The sequence below is a fragment of the Mus pahari genome, chromosome 6 (genome assembly GCF_900095145.1).
Source record: "Mus pahari chromosome 6, PAHARI_EIJ_v1.1, whole genome shotgun sequence".
In the NCBI taxonomy this organism is placed as follows: domain Eukaryota; kingdom Metazoa; phylum Chordata; class Mammalia; order Rodentia; family Muridae; genus Mus; species Mus pahari.
Window position 1 is genome coordinate 17,274,465 of NC_034595.1, and position 17,062 is coordinate 17,291,526.

At 53.3% G+C, this 17,062-nt stretch overlaps 1 protein-coding gene across 3 annotated transcripts in view; it reads right to left on the reverse strand.

Annotated features, from left to right (window-relative positions):
- Positions 1-17,062, reverse strand: part of Akna (AT-hook transcription factor) — a 36,629-nt gene that overhangs the window by 2,885 nt on the left and 16,682 nt on the right. For 2 of the 3 annotated variants that reach the window (XM_021199937.1, XM_029540258.1), the window contains exons 6-21: positions 16,849-17,003; positions 14,276-14,335; positions 12,730-12,857; positions 12,098-12,299; positions 10,618-10,778; positions 10,307-10,507; positions 9,552-9,771; positions 8,476-8,582; positions 7,585-7,793; positions 6,775-6,937; positions 4,322-4,495; positions 3,958-4,073; positions 3,283-3,429; positions 1,669-1,764; positions 780-896; positions 344-530 (exon numbers count right to left, since the gene is read on the reverse strand). In XM_021199937.1, coding sequence (XP_021055596.1) covers positions 344-530; positions 780-896; positions 1,669-1,764; positions 3,283-3,429; positions 3,958-4,073; positions 4,322-4,495; positions 6,775-6,937; positions 7,585-7,793; positions 8,476-8,582; positions 9,552-9,771; positions 10,307-10,507; positions 10,618-10,778; positions 12,098-12,299; positions 12,730-12,857; positions 14,276-14,335; positions 16,849-17,003 — 2,443 coding nt within the window. Of the gene's footprint in view, positions 1-343; positions 531-779; positions 897-1,336; positions 1,765-3,282; positions 3,430-3,957; positions 4,074-4,321; positions 4,496-6,774; positions 6,938-7,584; positions 7,794-8,475; positions 8,583-9,551; positions 9,772-10,306; positions 10,508-10,617; positions 10,779-12,097; positions 12,300-12,729; positions 12,858-14,275; positions 14,336-16,848; positions 17,004-17,062 lie in introns of those variants that run through there. The other variant, XM_029540259.1, reaches the window with a different exon arrangement.

The following is a 17,062-nucleotide window of genomic DNA, read 5'->3' on the forward strand; positions in this document are numbered from 1 at the left end:
ACACACACACACACACACACACACACACACACACACACCTTATTACAGGCTTACTCATTAGGAGAGAAAGATGGCTTAGGGTTCTAGGTCCTCAAGAAGCTGTAACTCCAGAGACAGGGCCCTCTTGCTAGTCTAGTTCACCACCAGGTCCCCAAGCACCCAGAAGCCTGTCCCGTGAGAGTTTGTTGAGTGACTACAAGAACGTCAGGCTTATATTCCATTTTCCATACGGTTACATTACAGGAAGACACTACCCCTGGCTCACAGCATCCTGACATGATGTAAGAACGCTGTTTTTCACAGGTACTGGGGCAGCATGGGGCAGCTGGAAGGGAGGACTCACACAGTGGGTGGTAGATAAGGCATAATGGGAGCTGAAGAGATGTAGGCCAAAGCCGGTGGGGCTGGGGCTGGGGCTGGGGGCGCAGCAGCCAGGTACCAGAGTCCAGGAGCCATTCGTACTGGCGAGCCCGTCTGCCTGTTCTTCCGTTTGAGGATGGGGGTGGAAGGCTTTTTGGGGGCGTTCTTCTCTGCAAGGGAAGGAAGGACACAGAGTCATTCATTGCGTGAGGATGTGGGCGGATGCAGCCAAGCACGGTGGGTCAGCCAGCCGCCCCTGCGCTTGTGGCTGATGGGCAGTGGAGGACCACCCTAGGGAGGGCATCCCTCTGGGATGTTGAACCTCTGTTCCATTTATTTTGCTCTAGTGGAGCTTACAGCATCCCCAAGGTCTGGCCAAGCCCCGTGGCTGGAGGAAGATGCTGAGCGCTCATTCCTACCAGAGGGGCCTGAGCTGGAACCATCTGCTTCTACAGAGGACCTGACTTCACCACACAGGGCACAGCGGAGGGGGGCAGCGGCAGATGAGCCCCGTGGCTCTCTAGAGATAGCTCTGCCTGCAAGGGAAGAGAGAGAGGGGGGAGGAAGGGAGGTCTGCAGACAATGACTGGCATCTCTAGTATCAGACCCGGGTCCCCTGCAGAGACCACCCAGGCTGCCCGCTGGAGGACACTGCGCAGTAACCATGAAGGGGTAAGCAGGCACAGACCACACACTAGCTGCTAATGACGTAATGTATCACTCCACACTGCCTAGCAGCCCACCAGGCTAGCCACTCTCCCCATCTCCCCTGTAGAGCGGAGGAGACGGAGGCTCCACGAGGCAGTACTTTGCCAAGTGAAGGCCCAGGCCCTCCAGATGACAAGCCCATTTTGCCTTTGAGACAGCCTTCAGTGTACTCGTGGGAGTCCAGAAGAGGGAAATCGGGGTCAGTGAAAGGTCAAAGAACAGTTGGGATATCCACTGTAGCCCCTGCCTGAGCATCAGATTTGTCCACTTGCTTTCCAGGCCAGCCTTGGCCAGCACATCCTCTGCTTGGTCTGGGTTTGCCCTGACCACTCTGCTTTGATGCTGGCTCCTTGGAGACAATACTGGTGGGCACTGGGCAAGAGAGTGAACTGAAAAGTCTGTCTGGGCATCGATCCATGGTGGGGAGGGGCCAGTGCTCTGGAGCATAGAGACCTGAGTTCAAATGCTGGCCCTATCACTTGTAAGCTGTGTGCCTTTGAGCGTTACTCTCCTCTCATCAAACAGTCCGTGTTCAGCTCTAATAAAACTCCTCAATGGGGAGAGGCTTAAGCTTCCGCTGAACAAAATGCTGTCTCTTACCTGTGTCCTGGGTCCTAATGGGCTGGCAGTGGGGACAGGACGGAGTGCCACTGTCCTTCAAGATGGCCTTTGGGGACAGAATGTGGTACTCCTGGCCTGGAGAAGAATCCAGAAAGATCAGTGTCCAGACCTGTGTGAACTGAGGACTGGTTTAATTGTCTCTCTTCTCTTTCAGTGGTTTTACTAGTTGCTCTCTGCCTATCTCCTGTGCACATGTGAAAGCACACTCCACGGATAGACCCACTGCACACTTGTGTGTACACAGACCACAGATGCCTGTTTGCTACTGCCCTCTCCTGGCTCCTTGTTGCATTTCTGCTTCTAGAAGCAGCTGCCAGTTCTTGTGTGTGGAAGCAAGGGGGCATGCAGCAGAGGCAGGATGTGGAAGCTGGCGAGGCAGAAGTGTCATGACTAGTGTCATGAGTCAGGAGTCATCACTGTCCCTTCCTTGCCCCAGGCTCAGCTGAGGGATCAGGAGTGTCTCTCCTTGGGCGCTAAAGAGCTGGAAAGGGGGACATCAAAGGGCCAATTTCTGGAACAGCATCAAGGACAGAACGGGTCTATATTGGACAGCCAATGGAAAGCTCTCAACGTTACGAGGTATCTGGCTGGTCCCAGCATGGTCTTGAGCTCCTGAAATTCCACTGGACAGAGGCAATAACAAACAAACAAACAAATAAAAAACCCAACAACAACAAAACAAAACAAAATAAAAACAAAAACAAAAAACCCAAGGGCTGAGGCTGGAGATGAGTCAGTGGATAACACCCATATTTATATTCTCACAACACCCATATTTAGACCAGCTTATATCCTTAGCACTCCCATAAAAGGTGGGTGGGTACAGTGAGCGCCTATAATCCGACCACTCAGGAGGCAGGGGGTCGGCGGGAGAGATGGACACCCAGGGCAAGACAGCCACTTGAACTACATGAATTGGTGAGCTTCAGGTTCAGTCGGAGATCTTGCCTGTAGTGGCTGATTGGTTTTATGTCAACTTGACCTGAGCTAAAGTCCTCAGAGAGGATGGAGACGCAACTGAGGACATTCCTCCATAAGATCATGCTACAAGTGAGACATCTTCATCACTAGAGATTGATGGGGGATGGCCCAGGCCACGGTGGGTGTTGCCATCCCTGGGCTGGTGGTTCTATAAGAAGCAGACCGAGCAAGCCACGAGGAGCAAGGCAGTAAGCAGCACCCTCCGTGGCCTCTGCCTCAGCTCCTGCCTCCGTGGCCTCTGCCTCAGCTCCTGCCTCCGTGGCCTCTGCCTCAGCTCCTGCCTCCAGGATCTTGCCCTGCGTGAGTTCCTGCCCGGACTTCTTTCCTTTCATCCTTTTTTTTTTGGGGGGGGGGGATGAACAGCCTTTCTTCCCTAACTTGTTTCTTGGTCATGATGCTTCATCACAGCAATAGAGACCCAAATGAAGACACTAAATAAAGTGGGGAGTGATCAAGAAAGACAGCAGACGTAGGAGGACACACAAGCACATGCACCACGTGTACACACACACACACACACACACACACACACACACATACACGGTAAATATCAGCCAAGGGCTGAGGATGGGGCTCCGCGCTTGAGCGTGTGTTGAGTGTGCACAAGCTCACCTGTGTATTGACCCCGGAAGGAGACTCTTTCCCTCCGCTTTGAGCTGCTCAGTGGTCTTGTCCCCCACTGTGCAGCCTGGGGGTGCTCCTCAAAGGTCCTGCTCTTCTCAGAGGAGAGCCGAGGGGCAGGCGACTCAGATTCAGAACCTGTGGTGGGAGCGGAGCCTCAGAGGGGGCAGGTGAGGGGCTCACCTGGAGGGTGGGGCTCAGGGTGATGCCTGGGCTGTTGATCTTGAGTCTTCTCAGGGGACCAAGGGCACCTCCTGCATCTCAGCCTGGAGCCTTGTGGCTATCACACGCCTGTGCAGCAACCCCAGGAGGCAGACGTTGCTATTTCTATGTGGTCTGCTGTCACTTTATCTGCTCAGAGCAGGTGACAGCCTGGCCAGGGACAAACTCCACGGATGAGGAACCTGCACTCTCCACTGCGGTGTCGCATTTGCAGTGGAGGTTGGTGACCATCTACACAAAGCCCCCAGTCCCAACCCTCATGGTAACAACGGCAGAGTCTACATGGCTAGGACTAGAGATGTGCTTTGTCCCAGAACACAATAGCTCCAAACAATCATACAGAAAAACCTCCCCAGGGCTCTTCTAGGTTCCCAGACCACAGAGCCAACATACTGACGAGGATCCCTAGAAACCAGCCCTGGCCTCTGCTCTCTGGTCACTTACTCAGGTACAGTCTGGGTACATCCCGGGGCACCGAGGAGGACCTGGCTCGACGTCTTCCCATTGGCTCAGCTGGCTCTACACCATTAGGCTCCCCAGACAGCCTCTCTGTGGATTTACTAGCAACATGGAAGAGAGATATGACGTCACCGGATGAGGTTTTGGAGGCAGCCTCCACATATGGCCCTGGCATACGTGCACCCTGTCATAAACTAAATACATGTGAGAAGAAAAGCCTGAGAATGGACCAGTGGCCATGCTGTAGGGAGGGGAGTGTGTAGTGTCTGACTGAGTCCCTGTGCCCAGAGAGCCAGAGATTGGCTAACGCTATAGGGAACAGAGGTAGGAGTTGGGGTGGGGCTTCTACCTGCCATAGTGGGGGCCCCAGGAGGGTGAGGAACCCAGCTTTTCCTGGGTCTGGGTGGAGTGGTTGAGAGCAGAAGCTACACAGGCTGGGCCGTCTGGGTGTGGCCGGTGCAGGCTGTCCTCCAGTTGAAGGCGGAGCCGTGACACCTCCGCCTGCAGATCCTTGATGGCCTGGCTGGAGTGGCAAAGAGACAGAAACGAGATCATTTGAGCAACGAACAGAGCTATCGGGATGCAGCATTTCCTGGGTGGGGTGGCTTGTGTCTGCAGACACAAGCTCGGGCTGTACAGCCCAGTAACAGCCTTGACATCTTTCCGAGTTCATGTTCCACAAGCACATCTGGGTAACCCTCTTAGCAGACGGGCTCAGCCTCTCAAGACAGTGACTACACAACAGTGAATCTGGTTTGGAAGCCAAGGCAGGAGGATTACCATGAGTTCAAGGCCAGCCTGGGTTACATAGCAAGACCCTAGCACACAGGGCTGCCCTGCCTTCCCACCTCCTTTCAGAAGCTGTAACTGTCTGAGCTGTAACTCTCTGATCCTATTCCTGCAGATATTCTTACAGTCTGTGGTTATTCCCAGGGAAGACACTTGCGTCCTGCTTTTGCCTCCCCGGCCCTGACCCACAGGCAGGCAAGATAAACATCCCACTCTGTAACCCCAGACACATCAGATGCTGGGGCACACTCCCCAATTCAGGCTTCAGGAGGGAGAGAGCCGAGGGTTCTAGGGTAGATAAGGGAAACATGTTTCTGGATGCTGTGGAGTGAGCAGGCTGGAAGATGAAGGTGTCAGCAAGGCTACCCGCTGGACACGGGCCCACCTCCTGTCCAAAAAGAGAGTAAACGGCCTATTCTGGCCTGCTAGGCCCCTGCCTCACTAGCTCTCAGAGTCCTGCGGGCTTTGCCAGCACTGCCGCGGACAAACCAACCAACGCCCCGACACAGACCGCACGTAGGGAGCACCACTGGAGGCTGGCCTCGGCATGACCATCATTCGGGCTGAGGTGGGCTCTGCAGCCATTCTGTGTGAGGTACCCAGGCTGGGGCCTCCCCTCAGGATCCCTGGGCTCTTGGTGTTCCCTGACAACATGACCTGTGTGGTGACTGCCCGGGAAGGCTTAGAGACCTCCCTCTGGTCATGTCCAAGCAAGCAGTGTGTGCACTGAGCATGGGTCTCCGTGGTGATCCCCAGGGAGATGCTTGCTGGGGTTTCCAAGGCAAAGCCCAGGGGCTGTGGTAGCTGCAGGAGAGCCAGAGCTCCCAGCAACTGGCTAATCCCAGATTGGCTTCCTAGGCTGGGACCTGGAACACAGCCTGGGGTGTCATCTGTCCTCTGGCTGGATCTGTCAGGCTCTTGGGCTTCCTGACTTAACACTTTAGTTGTCTGAGGTTTATTGGAGACTGCAGCCCATCTTTCTCTGCGGATTCGATCCTGACCCCACTGAAGAACCAGCAATCAGCTGAAGAACCATCAGAGTCCTTCAGGTCTGCCTTCCCTGACACACCCCCGGGCTTAATGACCACCAAACCCCACGGCACACCAGCACAGCAACATGCCACCACAACGGCTCTTCTTTAAAAAAAATGCCCCTCCTTTCCTGAGTCCAGGGTCACCTTTCCCCCGTTGAGGCATCCTTTGTGGCCTCTACCCCTTGGCCTCTGTACTGACCCCTGTGGTAGGGAACTTATAAAGCTCAATAGTGACAGGGCACTTGGCTACTCAAAGTCCCTCACTGTCCTCAGGATGGGCCTTCACATACATACATTATTCTCTAAGCTAGTCTCGATCTCCTCCAAGCTCTCTCCCCTCTACGCATGCGCACGCATACGCACCCACGCAGGCGCGCACGCGCATGAGCACACACAACTACACTGAGGTCCACAGACCTCAGGAGTAGGCAAATTCGGTTCAGACCATGACAGAGTACAACAGCTGCTGGTCAGAACTGCGCACACAGCAACAGACACGACTGCACTGGCCAGAGTAGCCTCATTCCCAGTGTGTTCCAAGAAGTTAACAGAGGGGCTTCTATTCAATCAAGGGTCTCAGGAGAAAGCTGCTGAGAGGTGACAGGCTCTCACCATCTAGTCCAGGCCTGCACAGAACCCATAATCCCTCCGACTCTGCCTCTCTGGTGTTGGAATTACAGGGACGTGCCCCCAAACCTAGCTTGATATTGATTGGGAATGCAGATGCTACATGGCAGGGCTAGTGGGGTGGGGGTGGGGTCTCAGAGCCAGGAAGAGGCACCTGCATCCCCCAGTAGCTAAAGGAGAGTTCTTGACATCAGTTCCATCCACGTCCTGTAAAGCATCAGTACGCTAGGAAGCAAGACCCAGGCTCGTCCGGCCCCGGCACTGTGTAAGCTAGGGGCCCTGTCATAGCCTTCAGTCTCCTCCGCGCTCCATCCGACAGCAAGGTGGGGTCGCCCAGGCTGTGCCCACTTACTCGCGCTCTGTCCTGTTGAGGAGGAGGTTGGCAGTGCTCTCTGCTGACCCACGAGGCTTGGAGGCAGCTGTGGGGGCTGGGGCAGAGTCGGGGCTGGTTCTTCCACCGGGAAGGGGCTGTTTGGAAATTTGCTTCTGTCTCTTGAACTCAGACCTGGGAACCGCTAGGGAGGCAGAGGAAGGCGAACAGCGACAGCAGAAATGAGCCCGGGAGCTTTGACTAAAGGGATGGGCGATGTGCGAAGAAGAGGTGCGAAGGGGTGTGTGTGCACGCGTGCAAGAGAACTACTGGTGTCCTTGCAGGCCCGGGTGTCAAAGCCCTCTGGGGTTGGAGGTATAGGCACTTCTGAGAGCCTGAGGGAGATGCTAAGAACAGAACTCAGACCTTCTGCAAAAGCAGTAAGTGCTCTTGACCACTTACTACCTTCCCAGTCCCTACTGGTTGCTGTTTCTCGTTTGAAGAAGGCTCTCTCACCCGCCTGGGGCTGCCAATTTGGCTAGACTAGCTGAGCAGAGCGCCCCTGTAATCCACCTATCATTGCCCCCGCCCCCAGCTCTGGAATTACAAGTGGTACTCGCTTGCCTTTTTATTTGGGTTCTTGGGAATCAAACTCAGGTCCTCACGCCTGCAAGGTAAGCATTTCGCCGCCGGCCGAGGCGCCTCTCACGTTTCCCTGTCTGTAAACCCTATCTTTAATTTCCCTGTGGTGAACTCCCATAGTATTTCACATCCTGACCTACAATACAAGGCTGTCTGATGCTTCCACTTGGTTCCCTCCCCGGCGGCAGCCTACCCAGGCTCCCCACTCACCTATCTTAGCCACTGGTGTCTCCTCTAGGTGGCAGCTCTGTGCCCCTCTCCGGGGAGAGCTCAGGCTGGAGAGATGCCGCTGGGTTTGGCTTCTGGGTATGCCAGCCTCAGTGGCTCTTCTGGGAACCATGGGACCCCTGGCCTTGGGATGGGAGGTTCTATCACCAGGCACAGAAGCAGTGGGGCATTGAGCTGATGGCCCTGAAGTGCTGGAGGCCAGGGGAGGAGAGACACTGAGGTTAGAAAGGGCTCAAGCTATGGTACCTAGGCCCCTCTGTGTGCTAAGGCTTGAACTCTCAGCCTTAGGGCTGCACGTCTCCAGCATCTCAGTACATCTGAGGACTGAGGACAGTCTCATCTGGGGCTTTCCTTGTTCTGACGTGTGCGTCACAGTGCACCTGCCAGGCATATAGGGAAGGACTGAAGCGCTCTCCATTCCTGACAATTCCACGGGCACACCGGAGTTGCCAAGTGGGCTTCCAGGTGACCAGTGCCCCACCCTGGGGATTGCCAGTTGCCATGGTGACCTCACCCCATCCCCTTTCCTGTAGAGCTTCCCCCAACCCTCACCTATCTCTTAAGTTCTTTCTGGTCTCTCTCCACCTGCTCTACTGACCTGTCATCTCACACCACCCTCCCTGACGGCTCCATCTACATACTCCCTTTACTCCTGACTTTGCATAGTAAAAAAAGAAAAAAAAATCCCCCAACAGTTGTGAATGGGCTGAGCGATACTCAAGAAGTCAATTTTGTTCTCTGAGGCTCTCTGTCAGCATGCTAGGAATGGGACCCACCACTGGCGTAGACGAGAGGGTGTGCACATGCTGAGACTATTGGTTCAGGGCTACCAGAGACATTTACATTCTAAGACGTCCCAGGGGGATACAATACCCGACATGGGAGAGCCGGTGCTCTGGGGTCTGGGTGAAGGGTGACACTATACTGGTTTCTGAGCCCACGAAGCCACTGTCTGTCTCTGGCGACACCATCCAGGGCTCCTAAGACAAACCACATCCTTTATGTTTGAAGAAAGAATTCCTGTGCACTGGGAAGCCCCTCCCAGATCCTGGCCTCGTATTCCTGGGGCTCTAAGACCCCAGTGCTGTCTGACCTCAAAGCCAAGCCAAGAGGACACTGAGCAGGCCTGGCTGCCCTGAGGACTGGGCTCCATCTGGGCTGCTGGGAGAGTTGTTAGGGGCTTGCAAGGTGTAGAAAGAGGCGAAGGAGAAAGCCTTAACCCAGCGCCCTTTGGCTCAGGCAGTTCCATGTGCTGCAGCGATGCCTAGGACAACCATCACCATGCACACACCAGCTCGTGAGTTTAAAGCAGGACACAGGGAACGTGTGTGTGTGTGTGTGTGTGTGTGTGTGTGTGTGTGTGTGTGTGATGAGTGTGCCCTGCCCCCTCGGTGTTCTGAGGTCTAATGCAGAGACTGCCAAGGAAAAGTTCATCATGACTACAGTAGTGTGTCCATGTTCACTGCACATGCATGCACATGTGTATGTGCATATGAGTAGGCATGCATTGTGCCTGTGTATGTGCTTGCAGGTACACATGTACATGCTATGTGTGTTGTGTGTCATTCATGTGTGTGTGTGTGTGTGTGTGCACACACGCGCTTGTGTATGCATAAAAATACACAGCCTCAGTGGTATTTTGTCTGTGCCCTTTCACCCCTGCAACAGCTCCTCAAATTACCACTTGCGGGTGCAAATGGCACAGTTAGAAACCGGGTCCCAGCTCTGACACACTGACATATAGTCACAAGCCACAGCTCAGGAAGGACGCTGTCAGCAGAGGACAAGTGGCCTTGGGCTCGAATGCTGACTGGTGGGCAGGCTTTTCAGCTGCAGAGACGGGAGCAGTGTAAGAAGCGGGGACACATGAAAAGAGCCAACGAGAGCAAAGGCCAGGAACAGAGCTCAGACACCAGGGGATCTTCTGACTAGCCCACAAGCACACTCACCTCAGTGTGCGGCCCACCAGCCCGAAGCAGGGCTTTTCGAGGAAGGAGCTCTGAGGGCCTGCTCTCTTCCAGGCTGGTCAGACTGCTCTGATGTGACGCCATGGCCTTGGTGCCCCGTTGAGCCACTTCAGCTGTATCCAGGACTGGTGTGTACCTATCTCTGGCCATGGGTGGCCGGAAGCTTGGTGACTTCATAGATCCCATCTGTTCATCATCTTCCCTAGCAGGGAAGGAGATAAACAGCGTTTCTGAGCCCCTGTGTGAGCCAGGTGACCCAGACCTGGGGCTCAGCACCAGTCCAGGGGCACGTGATGGCATCAGACACACATCCCTGGGGATGCGTCCTGGCTCTGTCACCTAGCTGTGTGACCTTGGGCAGTGCTTTCCATCTCCGAACCTCATACATCTCTTAACTGTAATGTGGGAAGCCAAAATAACCTCCCAGCACACCATAGCAGAAATACCCTGAATTTCCTATGTTAGCTATTTGCACAGACCTCCACGGGCTCAAAAGATGATGTTATAAATGGAAGGCCAAAATTTTGTGTTACAAATAGGAACTAACTTAGCAAAGAATATAAGAACCATTACAGGCTGGATACTCTTTTCTTCCTGAAATGAGACTTGAACTCAGGGCATTCTGGGTAAATGCTCTAACTCTCCTACTGAGCCACACCCCTAACTCTTTTGCTTGTGCTGCCAACCGTTACCCCTCTATGGGACACTGGAGCTCATGACAGAGGCCAGTGACTTACTGCGTAGTATCCCTATGGCTCTCCTCAGCCTGCGCTGGATGCTCTCCTGGTGATACCCTCACAGCTTCTGTTTTCCCTGGAGCTGCGGCTGGACCACCAACTTCCAAGGTGCCATGATGGTCCTGCTCCTCTTCCTCCTCCTCCAGGTCCTCCCCATCTTCATCCCTCAAGGCTTCAGGGAGGGATTTCACGCTGAGGTATCTGCAGGAAGATGCCCAAGAAGTTATCATTTATGCCCATGGGGACAAGGGAGACCCAGAGTGGCCAGCCCAGCCGTGGCCAGTGTCTTCATCCTATGCCTACTCACTCACCTCTCCAGAAGGCCATGGAAGTCCTGCTCCACCTGAAGCGTCCTGTCCCTGAGTGGGACCGGGAGACCTCTTGGGCTTTTTTCCTCTGTCTTGATGCTCAGGATTAACTCCTTGTTCATGGGGAGCATGCAAGAGCTTCCTGGGGAAGTGGTGGTGGCAGGCTGGCCAAGGAAGTGGGGGACAGAGGTTAACCATCACTCTCTGAGCACCTGCCTCTGCCATCTTATGTCACAGGCTGAGGAGAGGATCAAGAAAGTGAACATGTTGGCCTATCTCCTGCCATTCACTCATGTGTGTGAGACCCTGTGAAGGCTAAAGGGTCGTCATGGCTGGCTGCTGGGAACGGAGCTCCTGGTGCCTGCCAGGCATACTACAGACACAATTTCTCCTCGGTGTCCCAAACCACACAAAATTTCACACAGGAATTGAGGCTGGTGTGATGTGCTAAAGCCATACCGAAGCCAAGGCAGTCTGCCTGCCAGAGTTACCTGTGTTCACCTTTCCCTGTAGCCTGGCCACCCACGCTTCCTGTCAGTACAGGGAATGCCATCTGCCAGGGTCATTCTGCCTACTGGGCAGGGCTCAAGGTGAATCCCCAACCCTCAGGGACACCCACTCACCTAATGCATTAGCCCTGCCCTGCTCAGCAGCAGCAGGCAGGTCGCCATGGGCCACGAGCAGGAGCTTAGGGACTCAGAACTGCTACCACTGCCATCTGTGTGAGCACAGCCCACCCACCCGAGGGAGAGAGTGGCTGTCCCTTAACAGACCACGGTGTGGAGAAAGGGCTCTGTCAAAAACACGTTCCACACAGAGGCTGTGTCTGGTGTCTTAGCTTTGTAAGCACCCGCACCCCTTGTCCCTCACTTCAGGCTGGGGGCCTGGAGCCAAGTGGGCTGCCTTTGCTCTCACTCTCATCCAAGGCAGATCAAATGAACCCTTGAGCCTTGTCTAAGCTCATGTTCTCATCTCTCCCTCTACCCTGTCACTCCCCAGTCTCATACTGGTTGACCCACAAGTGCCTGCTGCTACCCTCTACTGAAAACCCAAGGAGGGTCTAATTGTGACATGAACCACAAGCTCTGGCATCACAAGGCCCATGCTGGAGTCTGCAGCAACACGGCAGACCATAAAACCCACTCACTTCCCACTTCTCCCGTCTCCTTTAAACACTTCAGAGAGAGTTGGTGTCCCCGTCCTAGTCAGTTACAATGACCGCCCTTCACTTCCACAGAGCCTGCGTTTCCCTTTCAGCCTGCTATCAAAATGATAAATAACTCTACAACTAGTGCATGTATTCAAAAAACTCCGTAAGGGCAGAGGTCACCTTCTCTACCTTCTGTCCCCACTGCATCCCCACTGTGTGTCACGGGACCTAGAATATGGCACACACTTCCTAAATATATAGTGAAGAAATTAACATGGAATGGATAAGAGAAGCAAAAGGGGACTGGACCAATGAGATGGAGGGAAGCAGTACCTCCTGGTAGGTTTGGGCATCTGGCGAGGAGACTGGTCCTGAAGGCATGGACAGATGAGCTGGCTGGGGCAGAAAGGACATGGGTGGGGTGCTGTCCTGCAGGTCTGGCCTGCACGGTTCTGTCTCTCCTTGGGTCTGGTCCATATGGTCCTGCAGCTCTTCCAGGCGTTGTCCCAGGTGGTATATCTCTGCTTCTAGCTCCCTTGAAGGAAGAAATACCACCGTGGTGACAAGTGTCAAACCTGAGACCCTAGGGGTGGCCTCTAAGGGTCCACATAAGCCATTAATAGATGGCTCCAAGAACTTCAATAGCAAGATGACTAGACTCCAATGGGGCTCAGGAGGCCTTAGCTCAGTACCTTCTGCCATGATGATGCTGTGTGACTCTGAAATAGAGCCCAGTTTCCTCTGGTCTCAATTTCCTCATTATCTAGTGAGGGGCTCTGCAGGTCTGATCCCCAAAATGTTATCTAAAGGACTGGATTCTCAGCTCTAGACTCCTTGATCACTAGGACAGGGGCTCCTGAGTCCCTGTGACACAAGGATGGATGTGAAATGCCTCCTTCCTGGAGACAGAGGGAACCAGGGGTCTGACCCTCCTGTCTTCCTGGGCCTGTTTCTCCAGCACCTACCTGCAGATGTTGAGGGTCCTGGGACTCCCATGGGAGCCATCAAGTTGAGGGTCCAGGAGCTCTTCTCTGCCGGCCTGCAGGTACTCTGCCTCTAGGGTCATGTGGGCTGCCCTCAGTTGCTCCAAGTTCTGAAACACAAGGGTCAGAGCTTTCAGTGCCTGGACTTAGGGGCATCATGCTCACACAATAGACTGGTGGCTCCTGGGTGGGGGGGCTACGGGATTCACATGAGGCTTGAGAAACAGAGGCTGTGGCTGAGCACCTCTGGAGGCTTCTCCCTAGACAGAGCTCTCTGCCATCAACCACATGACCTAGCCCACTGACCACTGTGTCCTCTTGGTAGACACAGGACCCCTTGGCTCCTGGTCAGAGGCCGCAGCAAATACCCGACCACTGTTTCCCCATAGGGATCGAATATTCCAGAGAGCCCAGATCTCCACTCCTGATGTGAAAACCGTGCCATTCGGAAAATAAAAGTCACTCTCCCCCCCAGTCCTTACAGATAGCGAGGACAGATGGTATTACCACCTCACAGTATGGAGAGGGGTGACTGGCATGGTGTCTGGTAGATAAAGCATTCTAAATTCATTTCTGCTCTAGCAGAATTGCAATGAGAGAGATAATTTTCCACATAGCACACACACACACAAAAAATGTATTTAAGTTGTTGAAACTCACACAGTAAGTGAGCAAGCTGTACAGGCAAGACTTGACACTCAGGCCCACTGGACCCAGAGCTCCTGGTCCTAAAAAAAACTCTGCTAGGCCCTCATGGCAAACATAAACATAGCCAATCAACATATGGCTATATCTCTGTCCTACTAGGTCCTTCCTATAGGAGCCTAGGAATAAACTGAACCTAGAATGTAGGTTCTCACCCATGCCATGCCCAGTCTTTCCCTGCACAAACTCTCAGGTTTGGGGGTCCCGCACGCGCCTTCCTGAGGCTCTTTCTGGCAGCAGGAGAAATTGGACATATCTGGCTATAACTACCTAAAACCTGAACCCAAGGGAAACAAGTATGTCCAGTGTAACAGTTTCATGGGAAAAATGACCCTGTCTCTTTTTTACCCCTGGTTCTAAGCTTTGGAAAATAACAGGGAAGTAGGTGAGAAAGCAAAGGTCCTTTCCTGGAACCCCGGGGTACAGCAGCAGGGGTCACGACCAAGAAGGCAGCAGGTCCAGCTCAGGGCTCTGCCGCCCACGGCTGTGTGGTTTCGGTGTCCTTTCTCTCTGGGCTTCTGCTTCATCATAGTTAAGCAGGGATGATGCTTAACAGCTCCCTGGTGGGCGTTTATGATGAGGATATAAAACAGTGATAACACATCCAGACTGCCTGACGAGCCATCGTGGCTCAGCGTGGGCTTGCTGCCATGACCCAGGAAGCATCTGTCTGGGACACTAAGTAGGAGCTAGTCTCAACTTCTGAGGAAGACTGGTCTGGGACACAGCCACCTGCCTTTAGCAAAAGGGGGCTCAGAGACTCTACTCTGGGGATGGGCTATCTGGCCACTGCTGGTGCAATGTCCACACTGGGTAGCGGTACCTTGATTTGGTCCTGGGGTGGGAGGTGTCCGGCCAGTACCAGTTCCTCGAAGGACTCCACCTGAACAAGAGGAGGGAAAGAAGCATGCTTGATGAATCCAGACCCAGTGGTGACTTTCACACACTCAGCCACACCGCTCTCTGGGGACAAGGGCTACGTCTGCCTTCAGAATGCAAGGTATCTACCCAGCAGGGAGGTGGGTCTTGGAAGTGCATTCCACCTCTGGCCTTGGCCAGGACAGACTTGAGAAAAAAATCTAGAAGGTGCACTCATGTGTAGGAAGACCTATGAGGGACATTTCCTGCAGTCTGACTGGCGGGAGGAACAGCACATGTGCTGTCTGAGGGACAGTATGAAGCCATCAAGGAGAAGGACCCATGGGATATTCCCATGTACAAAGGCTCCAAGGCCTCACTTCCAGGGCCAGTCAAGATCAGTGTGCTGCTTGGGGTACAGTAAAGGGACTAACCAGCAACACACAGGGATGTTGAATCTCTCATATAAAACCGAGTTGTGTCTTCACAGAACCTGCTCAGTCCTCTCTGGGTGGAGAAAGACTTCAACTCTGGGAGTGTCTACAGTGTCAGCCTAGGGATGAGGGTGTGGCTCAGTGGTGGCGTGTCTACTCAGAAATCACAAGGATCTGAGTTCTAGCCTTGACACTGCAGACAAAAGAAGCGGGGGGGGGGACAAAAATAGTTAAAATAAAAATCAAAGTCAAGCATCGTGGTGCCTGCCTTTAATCCCAGCACTTAGTACTCAGAGGCAGGAGGAGCTCCATGAATTCCAAGCCAGCTTGGTCTACAAAGTGAGTTCCAGGTCAGCCAGGGCTACATAATGAGACCCTGTCTGGAAAACAACAACAACAGCACAACTCATATTTATTGAGGGCGACTAGGGTAAACTGAAATAGGAAAATTTATATAACTACATTATAGCACGTCGCATTATATAGTATATGAAGTAGAATTGTGATATGAGCTACATATCCTATACGATTAAACATGTTGTGGAAATTAAAATGTGAAAATAGGGAAGTCAATTGTAATAATATATCTTTTTATTTTAAATTGTATTTAGTGTGTGGGGGGGTGTGTGGACGGATGCACTTGTGTGCATTACACAACATGTTGTGCATATGGAGGTCCGAGGACAACTCTTAGGAGTCAGGGCTTTCCTTCTACAGTGTGTGTCCTGGAGTTGAGACTCGGGTCACCAGGCTTGGTAGAGAGCCCCCTTTTCTGCTGAGCCATCTTGTGGGCCCTTCATAAAATTTTTTATTTGATTACAATTATCATTTCAATATGTAATCAGTTAAAAGAAATTACCAGTGAGTCCAGTGAGAGATTTTGTTTTTGTTTTGTTTTAAAGCATGGTCTCATTCAGAACCCTAAGCTGGCCTTGAATTCAGTGATCGGCCTCTCAAATGCTGGGGGGTTACAGTCATGAGTCACCAGTCTGTGAGATCATTGCAAGTTTCATTTTGACATGTCCTTAAGTTCCTGTGTGCTCTGAACTCCCAGCTCATCCTCCCTCAAACCTACCCAATGCCAAGAAGTGAACAACCCAACAAGGGCTGGTGGCTCCCCAGTGGGACAACCTGGCTCTGGATGGGGTCTCAGCCAGGCCCTGCATCTGCTCAGTGTGCCCTGGCTGCCAAAGAGAAATGCTTTCCCAGGTACAGGACCAAGAATGGTGGCAGTGGAATGTCACACTGCTGGACCACAGAGGAGCCAGAAAACACCAGGGAAACTCCAAAAAAAAAAAAAAAAAAAAAATCAGATGGAAAGGAGGAACATGGCTGAATCTACTTATATGACACATCCCGCAAACTGAAAAGACAAAGGCGGGTGAGTGGCTGCTGGGCCCGAAGGGTGGGATAGTCAAGCGAGGTAATGTAACAACTGTGTTTTATGTGTTTGTAACAGACAGCGGACAGCCGGAAGCTCAAAGCCCAAGGTACAATTCTGGTTGAGAGCTCGGGGGCCCAACAGAACATCTTGTTTACTGGCTTTGAGCTAGCTTAATTTACTTTTCTCTGTGTGGACTTCCCCTCTGCCTCGGCTCCCCCACTTCCGTTTTCAGAATGTGGTTAGGGCGTTGTGTCTTCTTAAGTCTCTTTAGACACCTTTGGAACAGAGCCAAGTGTGAAGGTAGACAAAGACCTGCAGAGGACTCTGAGCTGGAGTGCTGTCTGCAAAACCTCAAGAGGTGACAGTTTTGGCTTCGGTAATGAACAAACGAAGAAGGGGCAGTTTGTCATAAAGAGGAAAATGTCGGGTGGAGGGCAGAGAGAGTGAGGGTCTCCCGGTGGACCACCACAGGAGGCCTCCAAGCCTTACTGGGGAAGCTGTGACGACAGACAGGTTGCCGCTCAATTCAGAAGGTTCGACCTTCTGGGTGACAAGAAGGCAGGATCCCGTGGTGTCTGAGGGCAAGGGGGATGGGTGGTCGGTCAGCCCACACGGAGGTAGAGCAGAGACATCTGGGGCCAGTATAAGCATCTCACATACACAGAGGCCGCGTGCTTTTGGAATGAGGTGTCTTGTGGGACAAAGCTGGGGTTCACTCACCTTGGCCAGGAGTCGGCTGGCCTTAGAGGTCAGTGCCTGGGTCTGTCCTGTGGAGGGCTGGTCCGGGGCATCGCCCTGGCTCTGAGGAAGCCGCCCAGGAGTGGCCATGCCGGGGGACGAGGAGGGACTCAGGTCTGTTCGTGGGAACGGCCACCCTGGAATACACAGCCACTGAACCTTGGGACTGAGGACAGTCCCCCAGTCCGCTGAGGTT